General features: G+C 40.4%; 1 protein-coding gene across 4 annotated transcripts in view; it reads right to left on the reverse strand.

Annotated features, from left to right (window-relative positions):
- The window catches only part of LOC311053481 (paired box protein Pax-7-like), an 80,094-nt gene extending 70,267 nt beyond the window's left edge, over positions 1–9,827 (reverse strand). Inside the window, exons 1-4 of one of the 4 annotated variants that reach the window (XM_084069057.1) lie at positions 9,596–9,827; positions 7,781–8,016; positions 7,219–7,348; positions 6,670–6,798 (exon numbers count right to left, since the gene is read on the reverse strand). In XM_084069057.1, coding sequence (XP_083925183.1) covers positions 6,670–6,798; positions 7,219–7,348; positions 7,781–8,016; positions 9,596–9,680 — 580 coding nt within the window. In that variant the 5' untranslated portion in view covers positions 9,681–9,827. Of the gene's footprint in view, positions 1–6,669; positions 6,799–7,203; positions 7,352–7,780; positions 8,017–9,595 lie in introns of all 4 variants that reach the window. The other 3 variants (XM_084069055.1, XM_084069056.1, XM_084069054.1) reach the window with 3 other exon arrangements.
- Positions 9,828–18,960: the final 9,133 nt, after the last annotated feature.

The following is an 18,960-nucleotide window of genomic DNA, read 5'->3' on the forward strand; positions in this document are numbered from 1 at the left end:
TTTGTGTTTGCCATATTGTTGTTTTCTTCTTCTTCTCGAGGTCGTTTTTCCTTTGTCCTGTGTATCGTTTTCAAACGGAGCATTAATGCTGTGCCCAAGGCTTCTGACTGCCCTCAACCCCGTTTTGCCAATTTCTTCTTTGTGAACGGCATCTCTTTTGTTCGCTGATCAGCCTCCCATTGGGTCGCCAGACGAGATTCTTGGCATTTGTCGGCAAAATGAAAGTGGGATTAGGGGATGGCTACTGAACACTCCATGGCAAAGAAGTGGGCTGCTATTCTCCCATTCAAAACCCCTTTTCCCAATTTAGTAGCTCCTCTTTACATATATTTGTTTTCTCAAAGACGCCATTGAGAAGTCCCAAAAGACACGAGGAATAAAAGAAAATCAACAAGTAGGCCAGCCCAGCAAAACGGATGAAGTCTTGATGGATCTTTAAAAAGAGAAGAGACACATTTTGTGTGGACTATACATATCCCGTCTTCATTTAGCCGCAAGCAATAGAGATAAAGTTTGTGTGCCTATCTCTCAAATATAACCTCATCCGAAAGAATAGCCAAAGCACAAAACTGAAAATGCCGGTTTAAAGTCTGAATAATATAAGACTATGTCGTGGAATTAATTATAGGCTATTACAACAATTATAAGGACCTGATACGTGTCCATTTTTGTATCAATATAAACATCAATTTCAATGTTGACATTTCACTTTTCACTATACAACCAGGCAACATATAATAGGCCGCAATAAGGTTGTATTTCATGTTATTGGTTCCAGAAGCTATTCGTTTGCCTGCCTGACTCAGTGCCAAATCACCCTGACCAGGTTAAACTAATTACAAACATCGTCGACCCCTCGGTTGCCCCGTTTTGCTTGCATCTAAAAATAGAAATAGAAACCCCAATGTCAATACAGAAAGAACGACCCTGCAGATTGGGAGCGTTATGTTGGGGGTTGGATTCGTCTCGTGACTCGCGTCTGTCGGCTGGAAACTTTGTTATAATGGATACAATGTAGTTATTATTTAGTCACAAGCTCTTGTTAATACATTGGTTATTAGGGTTAAATATTTATAAAACACTAAACCAATTTCACTTTCACTAAAGCTTAAATCAAAAATAGCAGATATAGGCTACAAGCTTGCAACTTTGTGAGCTTGTATCTGCTATGACGAAGTATATGACGAAGTAGGGCATTAATTTACGGGAACAAATGTATTAAAACGTTTTGAGATACGAGGTTTCTGCCCGACAGCGAGGCTACTGAAGGGGAGGATTATTATAGCCTCCCTTTACAGGAGGGGGAATCCCCATAGCCACAGCAGACCTTCCATATCTATCCCCGAGTAGGCTATATTCCAAAAAGTGTGCTTAAAAACAGACATAATTCAACGGAGATCCGAGAACTATCGCGTTGGCGGTGGTGGCACGCAACTGCACGCACCCGCACGCCCAGATGGGCCACTCGTGGCCCCATGCATGCCATGCACGCAAGAGGGGGTGTTTTAATTCAGTGGTGCTCAACCTTTTCAGGCCGCGACCCCCCAAAATAATCAGATTTGAACTGGGGACCCCCACCCTGACAAGCACTTGGAATGTAGGAGTTAAAGGCATAACATTTTCCACAGATATATTGTGAAATTAAAATAGCCGATCTACAAGCTCAGTGTTGTGAGCTTGTAGATCTGCTATTTTCACAATTTGCCTGTTTCTTATATAATTTGACAATTTGGCCAATGTTTGACCAGTTTTTATAGTATAGTTTGTTGATCACTTTTGATGCAACAATGGTATTTTTTTTCTTTCTTTTTCTGTGTTAAAAAGGTCTTAAAAGTCCATAACTTATCACTTCACTGTCATCTGGGGACCCCCCAAAAAATCATGTGGGGACCCCCCTGGGGGTCCCGACCCGCAGTTTTAATTAATAGACGGGCAGGCTTGAAAGCGGCGCTGGCACCCAGTAATATGATGAAGTCCCATTGTGGCGGTGTCTCCACCAATGTTTCTGATAAGCGAAAGCACCGAAGGATCAAAGGCTCCATTAAGCCTCTCAGTTTCCTCTAGTCGCCTAGACGTTTCCTTTCCTCACCTCCTTTTCCTCCTCTTCTCTTAAAAAAATAATAATGTAATAATAAATCTGAAAACACACCACGTGAAATCCCCTTTATGACAACCACCAGGTCCGCCCCAGGTTGACGGGTCAGCACAGCTGGTGGGTAGCAGTAGCCTACTCAGATTTATTTTCTTTTTTATATATACCACAAAATACTCCGTTACAAGTAAAAGTCATGCATTCATTTTTATGTTACTTTTCAAAATCATTGTAATCCGTTATGTTCATCATCACTTTAATGCTGCAGCCTGGCTGATTGTAAATAATCATTTATCGGTTAATGTAGGCCTATGTTGCAACTATTAATCATCTAAATCTGCCACGTTAAATAATTGTATAGTGGGGTAAAAAGTACAATATTTGCCTCTAATTGATAGTAGAATAGAATTAAATAGAAATACAAGTTAAAAAAGTAGCCTACCTCAAAACTTAAGTAGGCCGCCTATTTGAGTATTAAGTAGCCTACTTTTTAATTTTCCACTAAGCCAATATACATATAGCCTATTCAAGATCTTTTTTCCAGAAGTAATCAAATTTAAAGGTCAATATAATAACAAAATATGGAAGCATCTCCCCTCCCTATAGTGGCCTCTGACCCCTGATTGAGCGGACATCCTCAACTAAACGGTTGTTTGATGTGAAGGAACTGAGCTCCACAAATGATTTGAATAGGCTCCATTTTATGACGTGGTGCTTAGGAGCATGGAGCAATGCTCCCCTCATATCCACGGGTTTATTTTTAGATTACCTAATGGGGTCAAAAAAATATTTAAGAAAGCTTTTGAAACAATATAGCCTAAAATGATCGATCAATCTATTATTATTAGCCTATTATTATTATTATTATTAGTAGTAGTAGTAGTAGTAGTAGTAGTAGTAGTAGTAGTAGTAGTAGTAGTAGTAGTAGTAGTAGTAGTAGTAGTAGTATTCATATTATTATTAATGATAACATCATGATAATAACATAGGCCTATATAACAATATAATATAAATATGATTATAATAATATTCAAGCCCACGCACGCAGCATCTTGTCTTTTCCTTAACCATGTCATAAAAAATGGTGTAAAATAAATTCCAATAACATTTTGGAGAGAGAGAGAGAGGCAGCGGCCGAGCGGGGTAAAGGGGGAGGTTAATCCCAGTTGAATACATTGATGCACAGCACAGGACGAGGCACTGATGATTGTGTTATCTACACACAACATTTGGGTCTCCCTCAATTTCAACCCAGCAGCAAAAACCACTGCGAGAAAGTGGAGATGGTATAGAGTAGACTAAATAACTCTCGACGCCCGAGGAAGAAATGTTATAATAACTTCAACACACTTTCGCTAAATCTCTCTCTCTCTCTCTCTCTCCCTCTCTCCCTCTCTCCTCTCTCTCTCTCTCTCTCTCTCTCTCTCTCTCTCTCTCTCTCTCTCTCTCTCTCTCTCTCTCTCTCTCTCTCTCTCTCTCTCTCTCTCTCTCCCTCTCCCTCTCTCTTTTCCCATTTTCTATCAAAGCTTATGCTTATTTTTGGACACATATAAAATTCAGTCTATAATAACAGTATAGGCTGCGTATGAGGAAAATCATGTAAAATCATTGCCTGCCCTGACCTTTTGTATAGCCATACACCTGCATATCGGCTAGTTCGTGTAATTCGTACACCTGAGCACACTAATCGATTCAAAGATGTTAAACTAAATCCATAATGAGATTAAACAGCAGCAGTCTGTTACCAGACTGACATCTTGCTGTCCCTACGCTGGCTTCTTGCCATCGCAAATCCCGACTGCTCCCAATTTGATTAGAGCGAGAAGCTCAGGTAATCCGGCGGTTTGTTCAAGTGTCGGTTGTCCTTCCATCAAGCAGGCTACACTGGGTGGGCATGTCTGCAATATTGGTTTAATCAAAGCCAATATTGTTCTGACTATTGACAGTAGGCAAAGCAAACCCATCCCCGGGGAAGCATCCTCATGGCAAAGTAGGTTATATTGTTATTTTCGATTGTATGTATAGAGACTGACTGGGCTAAGAAAATATAGGCCACCATGCAGGCTTTAAAATGGTTGGCCTAAGCATTATAGGGCCTATTGGCCAATTTAAGAGCAATAAGTGGATTCTGAATTCCAGTAAAAGCTTTTGCGCAGAATGCGCATTGCCCATATATAACATCCATTACATTATGCTGTATAGCCACCCGGATATACCGTTACATATACTGCCATTTCCCCCATCGCTGTCTAATTTTCAACATTTATTAAACTTGCAATTATGCCAAAGACTGCTCATTGGGGCCAGAACCCTCCATTGCACAGGATCCTCTCATGTCAAGCAATTTAAGCGAACGTCAAATTGAAAGTGATATAACAGGGAAAACTCAATGACCCCATGAGCAATCTCACTCCCGTTCTGACCATCTGAACCCTGCCTGCGGAATAACTTTGAAGTGCTCTATCCAAGATTTGGGCGAGATTGTTGTATGGATAATAGCTTTAAAACATTTCGTAAAACAAATGAAATAAATATAAAAACATCATCTAAACAACTGAAAGGGAAAACTAAAAATCGCATAAATTTGGGCCCCGGGCTACAGCCGCGAAGTGAAGCCGGATAGACATGAAAGTGAAAAGAAATAAAAGGCTCAATTTAATCTGCTTTAAACCCCTTCAACACAACGTGTGTGCTTGAAACTCTGAGAGTGAGGGGCTGATAGGGGATAAATACATTTCTTACCATGCCTGCGAGCTATTACACCCCTCTCGAACATAGACGCCCATTCAACAGACACCGGTTTCATTACGAGCTGTAATAAGTCTTAACGTTATTAAATGCCAGGCCGGGTGATAGAATGAAACAAGCACAGAGACAGATTCTTTTTTAAAGAATTTAAAAACAGGGGACAGTTGATAATAACTCGGCTTCAAAACGTCACCAAAAGCAAAACGTGCAGCACAAAACTCAACGGGGGTTGAGTGAGACGATGTTTAAAAGAAACTCCAAACCAAAAGAAAAAAACAGACATGTCATTCAACCTGGCATATAAAGGCTATAGGTAGGCCATTGGTGTGACATTTAAGAGAATAAAACACAAATAATTGTCAATATTCAGCCATCACAGTCTCCTGAATATCCATACTTGAGAGAAAATAAATCAAATTCAAAATTCACTATATTATTATATTATTCACTATTATCCTTTTGCATATTTTTCTGTCCCTCTATGAGTTTTTAAATATTGACAAAATATGAAACATTTCGCTGCGTGTAAGTGAGTAGCCTACAAGTGACACATAAATCCCTCTTGATTCTCTTGAAAAGGGTCCATGCCTCTAATTTAGACGCTGTGCTTCTGAGGGGTCTGTCTTTGTATCTGGATCTGGACCCTTCAATGGAGAAGTCTGGAGGCTTAAGTTCATGCTCAAGTGCAAAAAGAAAACACGTCCAGGTTTTGTGCCACCGTTTACGCAATGAAATGTTTGATCATGGCATGCATGCATGGTTGAAGACAAACTTTTTTTCCCCCTTCAAAGAAAATAAATCCTAACTCATGTGTCATATTGCTTTTAAAATAATGTTTAAGTCATTGGTGGCTTTAAATGTTTTTTACATGCAGCAAAAATATAGACCTATTTTACGAGTATAGTTCAGTGGTTCTCAATCTTTTCATGTCGTGATCCCCAAAATAATCATATTTGAACTGGGGACCCCCCAATATAATCATATTTGAACTGGGGACCCCCCACGGCCCACCCTTATAAGCACTTGGAATGTAGGAGTTGAGGCATTACATTTAGTTTGACTTGGTTCCACAGATAAATATTGTGAAAATAGCAGATCTACAAACTCACAATGCCTGCAAACAATAGGCATTGTGAGCTTGTATCGGCTATTTTCACATTTTTTGCCTCTTTCCTTTCTTTCTTTCTTTTTTATTTTAGGTATTAAAAAGGTATTAAAGTCCTTAAATTACACTTTCAAATTCAATACACTGTCACCTGGGAATCCCCCCGCCCCCGCCCCAAAAAAAATCATGTGGGTCCCGACCCACAGGTTGAGAACCACTGGCCTAGTTATTTGAATCAGAAAAGCCCCTAAATTAAGCCTATAACCAAATAGCCGACCGTTTGCCCTATTATCAATAGCTCATATAGCTCTATGAAATTGACCTTAAACGCCTGCCTCGCACTCACAGCCCCTGTGGTTTAAGACGAACTGTCGCCTGCTGGCGGTAATTGATATTGATTGTCACATTGGTCACCTGTCAGTATCAGTTTCAAGGGACCGTTTAACCAGCGCCGGAGGAGTTTGTTGTGCAAATGGCTGTATATTGGTCCCCAATGCAATCCGTCAAAGATCATGATAAATAATTAAGCAGCTCTTGTCTCTTGCTGGCAAACATCTTAAGAGGGAAAATAATCGAGACTTCCATGTTGACAAAACGACAATTATATAGACCTACTCCCAATTCTCATCAGTTTCCATCCAGCACATGACTCAGTTGCATATTCTTTTTCAAATGATGACTTTGAAAGCACCATCATGCACGCATTAAATAAATGTAGGCCTACCTTTGTCGCCGAGAATCCCGTCAATGCTGTGTTTAGTTCTCTTCTCGCCATCTTCATCTTTTTTATCACAATCGTCCTCATCGTCCTTTTTCCCAAACCGAGCCCGCAGAACACGGCTTATTGAGCTCACTGCAAGAATGGTATTCTATGGTAAGCTAATGGATCTAATGGAAATTAAAACATGATCTAGTTTTACAGCAGAAAATAAATAATAGCCTATAACGAGCCATTGAAGCCAATACTACGACTACTACTACTACTACTACTACTATACTACTACTACCACAAAAATAATAATTATGTGTTTGTCTATTATTTGTATGTAGGCCTACTCTATGGGCCCCCTGAGTGTCTGGAATAAAGTTTGAATTGAATAATAATAATACCTTTATTTGTCCTGTATTTGGATGGCAACCCCAGTCTCAATTTTGCTCAGAACTTTATAGACAATTTACAAATTCATTAGGCCTATATTGCCTAAATTAATTGGATTAAAAGGAGAAATATATTTGGGGATTAAAAAACGTGTCTTACCAGAAGAGGCCTCACCTGAGGGAACTGTGCTTCTGTCACACACTCCGTCCTTCAACAACTTGTCTCGGATCTCCCAGCTGAACATGCCGGGGTTGTCTCGTTTGTACTCCTCGATGCGTTTCTCCACGTCGGGCGTTGCTGTCTGCTGCTTATGGAGAAATGCACCCGGGAAACGAGCAGCGAGGAGCGGGGAAAGGAGCAGCGAGGAGCCCGGGAAAGAGCGAGGAACGTAGGAGGGAGAGGAGAAACAAAATGGAAATGTTTACTACAAGTTTTTGAGTTCAACAACAAGGCTTTGGACTTTTCGTCCATATACTATTTTGTCTGTGGGCTACATTTGGTCAATTTTTTTTTTTTTATTAACCACAGACAGTGGTTAAATGAGAAATATGCCTACGGTAGGACAAAGTTAGGCTATTCCCCAGTAATAACATCATGATTGATGATTGTGCCTAGCTGTCAATAAATAATATAGCCTAATAATAATGATTAAAAAATATATATAATCGAATAATAATAACAATAATAATAGTAATAGTAAAAATAATAATAGTCTATTCATTAAATATATTCTCACTCTGGGCTTGCTGCCTCCGATCGCCCCGGGTCTGATGGAGCCGGTCTCCTGGTACCGGCAGAGGATCTTGGACACGCAGCCGTGGGAGACCCTCAGCTGTCTGGAGATGACACACGGCCGGATACCGTGGTGGGCCATCTCCACGATCTTGTGTCGGATGTGGTTCGGCAGCGGCCTCCCGTTGATAAACACACCGCCGAGCTGGTTCACTCGACCCTGACCCAGGGGCGTCGACACTGTGTACACACAACACACACAAGGAGCTGGTGAGAAGTCATTGGCACCATTAGAGAGATATCTGCAGCATTCAAGGTATGGGTTCTCCATTTCGTTATAGGCATCCTGAGGGTTATATTAACTCTGAGTGTGGACATAATTCATTTGTACACAATATAGTTACAAATGGATGCATTAACACTGATGATGTGTATAGCCTATAGGCCAGTGGTTCTCAAACCTTTTCATGTCAAGGACCCCCAAAATTATATGTATTTGGCTGCAGATGGCAGGCCCCCCATCTAAAAAAAAATGTGTGCAAGATTTTTCGAAAATAGCAGATTTACAAGCTCATAGCAGATATATGAGCCTGTAGATATCTTTGAATAGCCAAAGTATAAAATATGGTTAAAGTGGTTAAAATGATTGTGACACTATGTTAACTCATTTTGCCGGGGACCCCCTGGTACGCCCCGCAAAGACCCCTTTGAGAACCAATGGCCCATATAGCCTATATGTATATATATATATATATATATATATATATATATATATATATATATATATATATATATATATATATATATATATATATATACATACATACATACATACATACATACATATACACACACACACACACACACACACACACACACACACACACACACACACACACACACACACACACACACACACACACACACACACACACACACATATATTATATACATATATATTATTGTTTGCTTCATATGTTACCAAAATCTATAGGGCCTACGTCTGATACAACTGTAGCACGCCACCAATCGGCTAAAGCCACTCTATAAGCTTAGTCACAAGCCTATATATGTGCAATAATTATCTGAATATGCGCTCTAATTTATAGAAATAATTGAGTCCTGTAGTATAGAAAATGAATGGTGGCCTGTGCTGGATTTGGCATTAATCACAAAGCACTTGAAGGCTCCCAGTCCTGCCGGAAGAGCGTGGTCTCATTATTCACCGTCATGCTGTCCAAATATTGATGTAATCCTTTGATTCTTCGTTTTGCAGTGTATTTTATTTTAATTTCCCGCAGCAGGACACTCGAGGAAATCCCAGGATCTTCGAGCTCCGTGTTCCTGGGGATTTAATTTTGGGGCCACTTGAGCACGAAGTTTGGACCGAAGAGACGCTCACATATCATGGACGACTAATACATGCAAATGTAGTTGTAAAAAATAAAAATAATAAGTAAAAAATAAAAGGCCTTATAGATTCTATTCACACTCCTGATTATAAAATATCCGACAATGATATAATTGGCCTATAACAACAGCTGCGGTTTCGTCCAAGTAGCCCATTTTATTTTATTTTTTTAATGTGATATTTTCAAGTTCAAATCCAAGTTTACGAGTGTATCTACTCCGAAAAATATCTTGTTACACGGTACAATGCTCAGTATCAATATATCCATTTGTGACTCCGAAAGTGTACAAAGTGTACTGTTTAGAGATAGGCCTAAGACTCGAGAACATATAGGCCAAAAACTATTTAGAGTATTTCCCCATCCAATTTAAAAAGGGATTGCAGATATATTGCAAAAGAAGCTCCTACCTTCCAGAGGAAAGCCAGTGCGGGGATAGTTCTGTCCAGGCGCCGGTCGCATCATTCGTGGTACTGATCCTGGCAAACACGACATTCTATAGCGTTATAACACAGCCGAGCTTCTCTCTACGCCCCAAACCAAGTCCAGACTTGTCGGCGAAATGTGTTTAACAATATGAAAATATAATGGACTGTCCCAATAAATGAAGAGCAACACAGCGAGGGGAATTAGAAAACTCATCCAACGCGTGCAACTCTCAAAATGTAACTGATGCTCCTTCCTTCCATGCGCTAAAAACAACTATAGTTGTGCAGGTTGGAGAGGGGGGGGGGTCATGCACCAAAATAAAGACAAGAATCAGAAAGTGTGTGTGCAGGGAGGGAGGGAGGGATGTCCCTTACACTCTCGAGCAGGCAAATGTTGCTTAATTCTTTGCAGCGTTTTTCCTAAAAGGTCTTAGTTTTTGATGAGTAGAAGTCCGCCGGAGCACCAGGGTGCTATAGTTTAAGTGGAGAACTTTTAGTTGCATCCAGCCGGGGGAGGGGCGAGGCCCACGCCGTGCTCTGATAGGCTGCCAGTCTGTCTTTTATTCATGAGGGGGAAGTTCCCCCAGCCAATGGCCCGAGCACCAAATACAACGTTAAAGGGGCCTTCAAACGGATACAGGATAGGCACTAGGGTCGACATCCTGGCACCTCAATGTAAAATTGGCTATTTTATCCAAAATGTTAAAAATTAAAAGTAAGTCAAGTATACATGATGTGAACATGCATGGTACATCATTATCAGGCTTAATTTTGTTTATGACCAGAAATGACTGGATGTTGCATGGTGTTGTAGCAATGTGTAATTGTACACATATTAGACCTTACTTGTCGAATGTTTAAGCATGTTCTAATCATGTATACTTAGCTTATTTTTTAAAAACATTTTGGACAAAATAGCCAATTTTACATCGAGGTGCCCAGATGTCCCTAGTGCCCACATATCATGTTACCCTTCAAACACTTTCCCCCCTCTGTCTCCCCATTCATCGCATGCTTTAACCACTTGAAACCCAGCATCAATATTCTTGGGCATACCATTAGCCATTAAGATATATTTTTGGGAAGAGATTAGAGTAGAGGGGGGAAAGCGGTCCAAGTAGACCCAACTCAGGTCCAGTTATTGGATTATGTCTTTTGTGGTGAAAACCAACAAAAACGAACTGAATGGCTTCAGTTGAAGAGAGAACATTTTCACATGGTTACTTTCTCCATTCAACATAACTTTCTTTCATATAGGCATCTTATTATTGTAAACAAGTACGTTCATACAAATTGTTTTGGTCTCGATCCCTTCCCTTGATTAATTAAATTAATAAACAAAACAAATAGCCTATATGGTCAATTTGACTTGTTGTGCAGCATATTGCAGAAGAACAGACTGATGGAATATATATTGGCCACAATTATTGATTTACAGGCCTATGTTATGTTAATAATAATATAACTTATTTAACTAAGTCAAACGTCTGCTTCTTCTTTTCAGCTGTTTGCTGAGAGAACTCTGTGACGTGACCTTATGATAATTAAGCATAGATAATACAATGAAGAATGAATAGCCAGAGATTTCACTCCCCCCCCCCCCGGCCCCAACAATTAGGGACTGCCTGAGTGAAATGATGATTTCACAGACGACAAATGAGAAGATTCCGTTTAAGCTTTGCGACATGTGACCCAGTTTTTCGATGTCACACACATAGTGATGTTAGGGAGTTAGTTGGGGTGATCGATATTCGAGAACAGCATTCAGCGCATGTTGTTGAGCGCGCTGCGCTTTCATCGAGAGGTGCAGGGAAGTGTGCAAACCACCACCAAGGATCTATCTAAACGCGTCGTTTTGGTATTATATGGAAATTATAAATATAAACACACACACACACACACACACACACACACACACACACACACACACACACACACACACACACACACACACACACACACACACACACACACACACACACACACACACACACACACACACACACACACGTAATGCCAGCATCACTGTCCACCAATAAGGAAACCATTATAGCTTGACCATAGCTTGGTTAATAAACAAAAAAAGGTCTATAATATACAATTTATGTCTTTTATGTCTGTCTGTCTGTCTGTCTGTCTGTCTGTCTGTCTGTCTGTCTGTCTGTCTGTCTGTCTGTCTGTCTGTCTGTCTGTCTGCGTGCGTGCGTGCGTGCGTGCGTGTGTGTGTGTGTGTGTGTGTGTAGCACTGTATATAGCCTAATATTGGAATCCATTATTACCAATTCAATTAAAAAATATTTCTGGTGTTAAGCTTAGAGGACTTTACTAGTTCCAGTTACTAGTTGCAGACAGGTGCTCTTTCATGGTGGTTTTGAAGGAGGTAGAGGATAGAGAAACTGGTTAGATCAAATAAACATACATATACAGCAACAATACATACATGATCAGTGTTCAGTGACGTTGTTCTGTATGTATACTCTGTTACAAGTAAAAGTCCTGTATTCAAAATGTTTACTTACAAATCAAAGTTGTACAGCACTGTACAACCCACCAAACACTGATGTTGGGTCCCTTTCGTTTGTTATAGTCAATATCAATTTTAAACATGTACCACTAGAGGGCAACAAAGGGCCAAAGGACGTAGTCGAACGTTTTCATCATAACAGAGTGTGTGTGCGTGTGCGTGTGCACGCGCGTGTCCAAGGTACCAATAATATTGAAAATAGTTTTATATATATAACCCTAACCCAAAAATAAAAGGTCATATTGAGTGTTGTAGCTCAATTTGCCTGAAAGACAATATACTGCACATCGGAAATAGAGAAATGCACATTGTTCTCACATTGTAAGCAGCTTGAATAAACACATGCACCAAATAGGTTACATCCATGGTCCACCATCAATTATGAAGTGAAGTCATTTTATTTGAATTGTATATTTCACAAATAGTGAAACTGCATACATCACTGAAAAACAAAAACAAATATAGCTGCAAGCAGCGATAATACGGGGCCAGGAGAGAGAAAGAGAAATGATAATAACAGGTCAGTTCATGAAAGTCCTTGTGGTCTTGTTTCCAATGAGGGCCTGTGAGCAATTAGGGGTTAAGAGTCTTGCTTGTGTCGATGACAAATTTCATCAACACATTTGTTGACCTGGCCTGGAATCGTACCTGGGGCAACCAGAGCCTCTGGCTCCCTAGGCGGGCTCACTAACCACTCAGCTATGGCCGCCCCTGAAGAGAGAGAGAGAGAGAGAGAGAGAGAGAGAGAGAGAGAGAGAGAGAGAGAGAGAGAGAGAGAGAGAGAGAGAGAGAGAGAGAGAGAGAGAGAGAGAGAGAGAGAGAGAGAGAGAGAGAGAGAGAGAGAGAGAGAGATGGAAACGGAATAGATTGAAGATAGAAACGGAATAGATTGAAGAGACAGAGAGAGAGACATGGAAACGGAATAGATTGAAGAGAAAGACATGGAAACGGAATAGATTGAAGAGAGAGAGAGAGAGCCATGGAAACGGAATACATTGAGTCATGTTTTTTGCAATTCAACTTAAATGAGTGTGCATCAAGTGAGGCTTGAACCAGCAACCTTGCGGTCGTGAGGCACTCTTAGGTAGCTGCAACACTACCTATAGTGCTATAGCTTTGTCCAGGCTGATGTTGTCTGTTGAGGATGACAAACGCTTGCCTTCTGTCATGACCCAAGCCCCTGTTTCACTAACACTAAGATCACTCGTTCACAAACCATTTACTAATGAAGAAATTGTACATCTCCTCAGAAGCAAAACTAGTGAAAGTAGCCGATCTACAAGCTCACAAACCATTAAAAGTTGTCAGATTGTACATCGGCTATTTTCACAATGAAGTATGTTATACATTGAAAAAACATACTCTCATTGCTATCTGAAAAGTTGTGGGATTGTAGATCAGCTGTATGTAAAAAACACTCAATTAAGTATTTCATGTTACCTTTAACAATTGCAGATGTATTCATTGATAGTCATGTTGTGTGAAATGCAACTTAGATGAAGTCTGCACCAAGTGAGGCTTGAACTGGTGACCTTCAGGTTGTGGGGCACACATTTAAGCGAGAAGCCACCAACAGACAAGAGCCTGTGAAAGGAGATCACACAGATGATACAGTTTCACGCAAATAGCTGAAAAATCCTGGGTTTAAGTGTTTTTCAAACTGCTCAAGATTGCGGACAATCTAAGGGCGGTGCTTACTGGTCAACGTGATAGATGTGTTCCTCATTAGTCAAGGCACATGTGTAAGCAGGTCTAATGGCTGTCGGCCAAAGGAGGCATGACTTTTGCCTGTTTAAAGTTTCAATTTTCAAAAAATTGCTATAGCGCCCCCGTTTGACCAATTGGAGTAAGATTGGTTTCAGTGATATTTGGAATGGCCCTTTACATTTCTGCAAAGTTTCAAAGAATGGTAAGTCTGCATGTATGTGTTAGGGGCAGATGAATAATTGTCATAAAACTGCAATATTCATTGGCTCATTAAAGCTTAATTTTTTCACTTATGGAAGATATTTTGCAAACGTTTTTTGGTATAGGTCCAAAGTTCATGTGTAAAAAGTTTCGTGCAGATTACTCAAAAATCCCAGGAGGAGATAGGTTTTAACTGTTTTTCATATAATTCGAAATGGTGGGAGATCTAAGGGTCAGAGGTCAAAAGTCAGAGCGTGAAAGTTGTTCATCATGAGGAGACGCATGTGTGTATTGAAGTTTTATGGCTGTAGGTAAAACAGGGCATGAGTTGTACCTGTTCAAAGTTGGCATTTTCAACTGGGTGCTATAGCGCCACCTTTTGACGAAAGATTGTGAGATTTATTTTTTGATCGTTTTTCATGACCATCTATCATATGGCCGAGTTTCATAAAAAGCGTATGCACGGTTCAGCCAGAACTGACAAAAACGGCAGAAGAAGAAGAAGAAGAAGAAATGGAATAATGCGAATAACAATACGGGTCCATGCTGGAAGCCTGGCCCCGTAAAAATGCAGAAAAATATAACTCAACAAAAGTATTAATGTATATCACTAACATGCGTGTGCGTGTGTGTGTGTGTGTGTGTGTGTGTGTGTGTGTGTGTGTGTGTGTGTGTGTGTGTGTGTGTGTGTGTGTGTGTGTGTGTGTGTGTGTGTGTGCGCGCGCGTGCGTGCGTGCATGTGTTGGGCTGTCTGCAGTCAGTAATGGAGCCGCTCTGTCGGTTGTGTGCGGGAGAATTCCAGTAGATCAGCAGTTTCTAAAATACTCACACCAGCCCGGTTTGGCATCACCAACAATGCCACATTCAAAGTCACTTCAATCAAACATTTTTCCATTCTGATGCTTGGTTTGAGCTGCAGTAGATTGTCTTGACCATGTATACACACTTAATGCCTTGAGTTTCTGCCATATGATTGGCTGATTGCAAATATGTGTTGGAGCAGTTGGACGTTTCCAATGTTTCCTGCTGACACACTCTGTTTCCTGTCACACACTGTGGACTATCAATAAAGGCAAGTAAAGCCCCCCAAAAATAACAAGACAAAAACAAAAAAGTCATAAACGATGATTTGCCACCATGGGCCGTTCAGTGTTACAGGGCCGGCGACAGTCATCAACAAGTCAATGCATGCTGCCGGTGTAGTTTCCAACAGTGTCGGTGTGCAAAAATGTGGGCCATGTTCATGCTGTGTGGCTGGTGCTATGACAATAGTCAACATGAGACTGTTGCATAACAGCTATCAACATGTTAATAAGACTTAAGCCCCACTAGCAGATCCTAGAAGGCCACACTGCTCCTTACCCTTAAAGGGCTAAAGTACTGAAAGCCCCCGCGCTCTCACTAATGGAGCTTAAAATGAAATCAATAAAGTGTAAAAGTATTGTAAGAGGCAGAATTGGGAGTATACAGTACAATAAGTAGTAACATATTGGGGGGGGAAATCAAATTAAGAAAATATAGTAATGTAGCCTACCAAAAAAAAGCCACAATATGCCTTGAAAATCTAGCCTGATGGTGACACTAGAGGAAAGTAATTGAGTCACTAAAATAGTTTGTATTTATCCTCTGGTGAGACTGAAGGTGCTCAGCAAGTTTTATGACAATCTGCCCAATACATTTTGAAAGATTTGGTGAGCAATTGGAAATGTTCTCCGCTAGGGTCATTTTGGCCTGACGATGATGCTAAAGGAAAGGGCATGAGGTCACTCAAATAGTTAGGATTCATCCTCCTGGGGAACATAAAGTTCCACAGCAATTTACATGGACAACCAGCAAAGTGTTTGATGGATGGATGGATGGATGGATGGAATGACTGCCATTGCTTGTGCTAATAGAAACGGCTACTGCAGCAGTTCTATGGGTTTCATGTGTTAAAGCACAGGAAATAATTGACCATCTTTCTATGAGCAGTGTCATAAATAAATGGCTGGAGATATTACAAGCTCCAGAGGAGAATTGCAATCATCTGATGTAGGTCTTAGCCTCTTCATCGCACAATGTGACAGTAGACTTAATTCAACTGGAAAGGCTGATAATCAAATTGTAGCCTACCTTTTGCCCATTGCAGAATATGACATGTAATGAACATTTAAAATAGACAGAAGTGTGTGTTTTTGCCAATGCCAGAGTATACATGGAGTTATAGTAGTCCAAGCAGCATGTGATTAAGGCATGAATTACAGTATCCAGGTTTTTTTCTTTTGCAGATTATTAACCTTCAATAATCTTGGAAGCAACAAGATTTAACATTTGTTGAAGCACCTCCCTCGCTCTTTAGAATTTACTCTCCGTCTCCCATACATATGCTTCCCACTACTGGCGTTATGGCAGATTTTACAGCACAAGAATGAATAGCTGTTACAGGGATCTGAATCCCAGCAAAAAGTAACAACCAATGTAATTACTAGATACCGCTTAGTGCTTACCTCTTCATTTGACATGATAACAAAAGAAAATGCCAGTATTAGTTACGTTTGTCTTGATTTGGCTGCCAGTGTGTGACTGTGGGTGTGCGGTGAAGCTCAAGAGAGGTGGAGAGCTAGCTTGTTTATCAATTGGGGCTATGTACAGTATAATAGTACGATGTGTAAAGCTCTCATGCATGACTGAATCTCTCAAAAACGCTGTTATCATTCATAAGAGCAATTATTGGCCAACATTTTCTCAAGGACCTTAGCAATATATGGAAGTCATGAGATTGACCAGTGATTGAATGACATGCATATGTGGCACAGGCATTCACATTGAACAGGATCCTGAAATTCATGTGATTTTCTTTAATGAGTTTGGAGAAATTCACAGTGTTCACAGAGTTCATTGTAACAGTGTGAAAAATGTCTAACCTCAGTATTACTATACAAGACTATCCTGATTTTGAGTGCAATTGCCTTCGGGATAACATTATCAAATGTAATTGCACTGCACATTAATAGATTTTTAGTCCGACAGCACCATGTATGGAGCATGACCCTTGCACCTGATACTTGGCTGCGCATCGTGCTCGCATTGAAAACAGCCGATCTATAGCCACATCGTGCTGCAAAGCATTGTGAGATTGTAGATCGGCTATTTTCGATGCGCAACACTGGCACACAAGTCAGAGCACAAACTAAAAATCACATTTAATAACTCACAGGTGAAAACGTTATTGGAGCTGCAAACATGGATCTAACAATCCTCCAAAATTTGAAAATTGTACTATATTGGCAATATTACCCAGAAGAGCCCAACCAACTTTAGTGGGATAGAGTTGTTAGGAAGCCAGTCATAACCCCCTCCAGGCTCCTGATAAGCAGCGTAGTTCCCCAAAATAGCATCCCTTTTAAAAAACTCTTTCCTCCTCCAGATTGGATCGAAAATATCTGCAAACATTCATGCAAACACGGTTGAGCACCCACACATTCAAACTGCTTTATATATATATATATATATATATATATATATATATATATATATACGTTTCCATAACTTGGTACAAAAAGATTTACATCATGTGATGTGTCTTCACAAACAGCACAGTGTGCAGTGATGGACTGTCTTCCGATAGTAAACCAGCAGGACATCTACTGTCGTTTTCTGTTTGACTTCAAAAATATATAGGAGCTATGGCTTGATGCTGCCAAATATGTTTTTTTTGTGTGTGTTTCATGTTTCTTTCTTACCAATATATGGGCAAGATAGATAGCACAACTCGTGGACGACAGAGCAAAATACAGAGAAAGAGAAATAACAGGTGTGGTTCGAGCGCCTTTTGGAGAAGCACATGACACGCTCAACACTGTGACCATGGGCTGTCTACAGATGGAATCGTTTAGACGTACTAAATCATATGGGTCCGTAGTGGCATACTGTCGCCATTTATCAACACCAGCAAGAGGAAGGAATGTCCATGATGCATAACCATTATGTTCATTCAAACTCTCTTCTCTTCACTTCCATACCTATAGATAGATCGAACGAACGAACGGACAGAGAAATAGAAAGAAAGAAAGAAAGAGGGAAAGAGGAATCTAAAGGGGTCTAATGGCATGGCTCCCCTGTGGATCTCCGACTTTATGTGGCTAGTCTATGATGTCAGTCATCTTCTATGATGTATCCATGACATATGACTCCACATTGGGGCAGGGGTTCAGTCTGTTATTTCAAAATGTGTGGAGGTGCTTCTTTATAGCCTACTGGCAGTGTGTACAAGGAATTCGCTCTTCTAGATGGCGTGCCTCCTACAGAGCCATAAAAAGTAGGCAAATTCTTAGTACAGGGTGGCGTTCACCAAATCTCTGATAACTATCTACAATTTCTGGAGCATGTGATCTGAGGTCATGGTGGAAACTCATGCTAAGAGTGACCCCTGGCGTGCCATCTCTTTCACACTGAGCCCACTCTCCTTTCATCCCTCCTTTTCTCCTCCGCCAGAGGAGCAGGATCTATGGGAGTGTGAAAGAGGTCAACGGTCTGTGGAGGCCCACAGCTTTGTACACAGTACTACCCACTCAAAATCACACTCCCTCCCCGTTCCCGCCTTTAAATGGTCTCCTTGAGCCAAATAACGGTATAAGCTTGTCCATGCATCAACAAGACATTGACTAAACGACGTGCGCGTTACCAGAAAATGAATAAGTTGACAGCTTTATCAAAAAGTTGCTGTTTTTTTGGGGTGATTAAAACAAAAATATTTTCTTATTGTGCATTATCGAACAGAAAGTTATATCCAATCCAAGTCCATTGTCATTGACAGCACAAGATTTGTTTTACATACATTTATTAATACTAAAACAAGCAAAAAGAAAACAGTCATGAAATAAAAAAACATAAATAAATACATCAAATAGTGGTGACTGATCATTTGGCAGGGAGT

The sequence above is a fragment of the Gymnoscopelus microlampas genome, assembly GCF_963454915.1.
Source record: "Gymnoscopelus microlampas genome assembly, chromosome: 10".
Taxonomy (NCBI): Eukaryota; Metazoa; Chordata; class Actinopteri; order Myctophiformes; family Myctophidae; genus Gymnoscopelus; species Gymnoscopelus microlampas.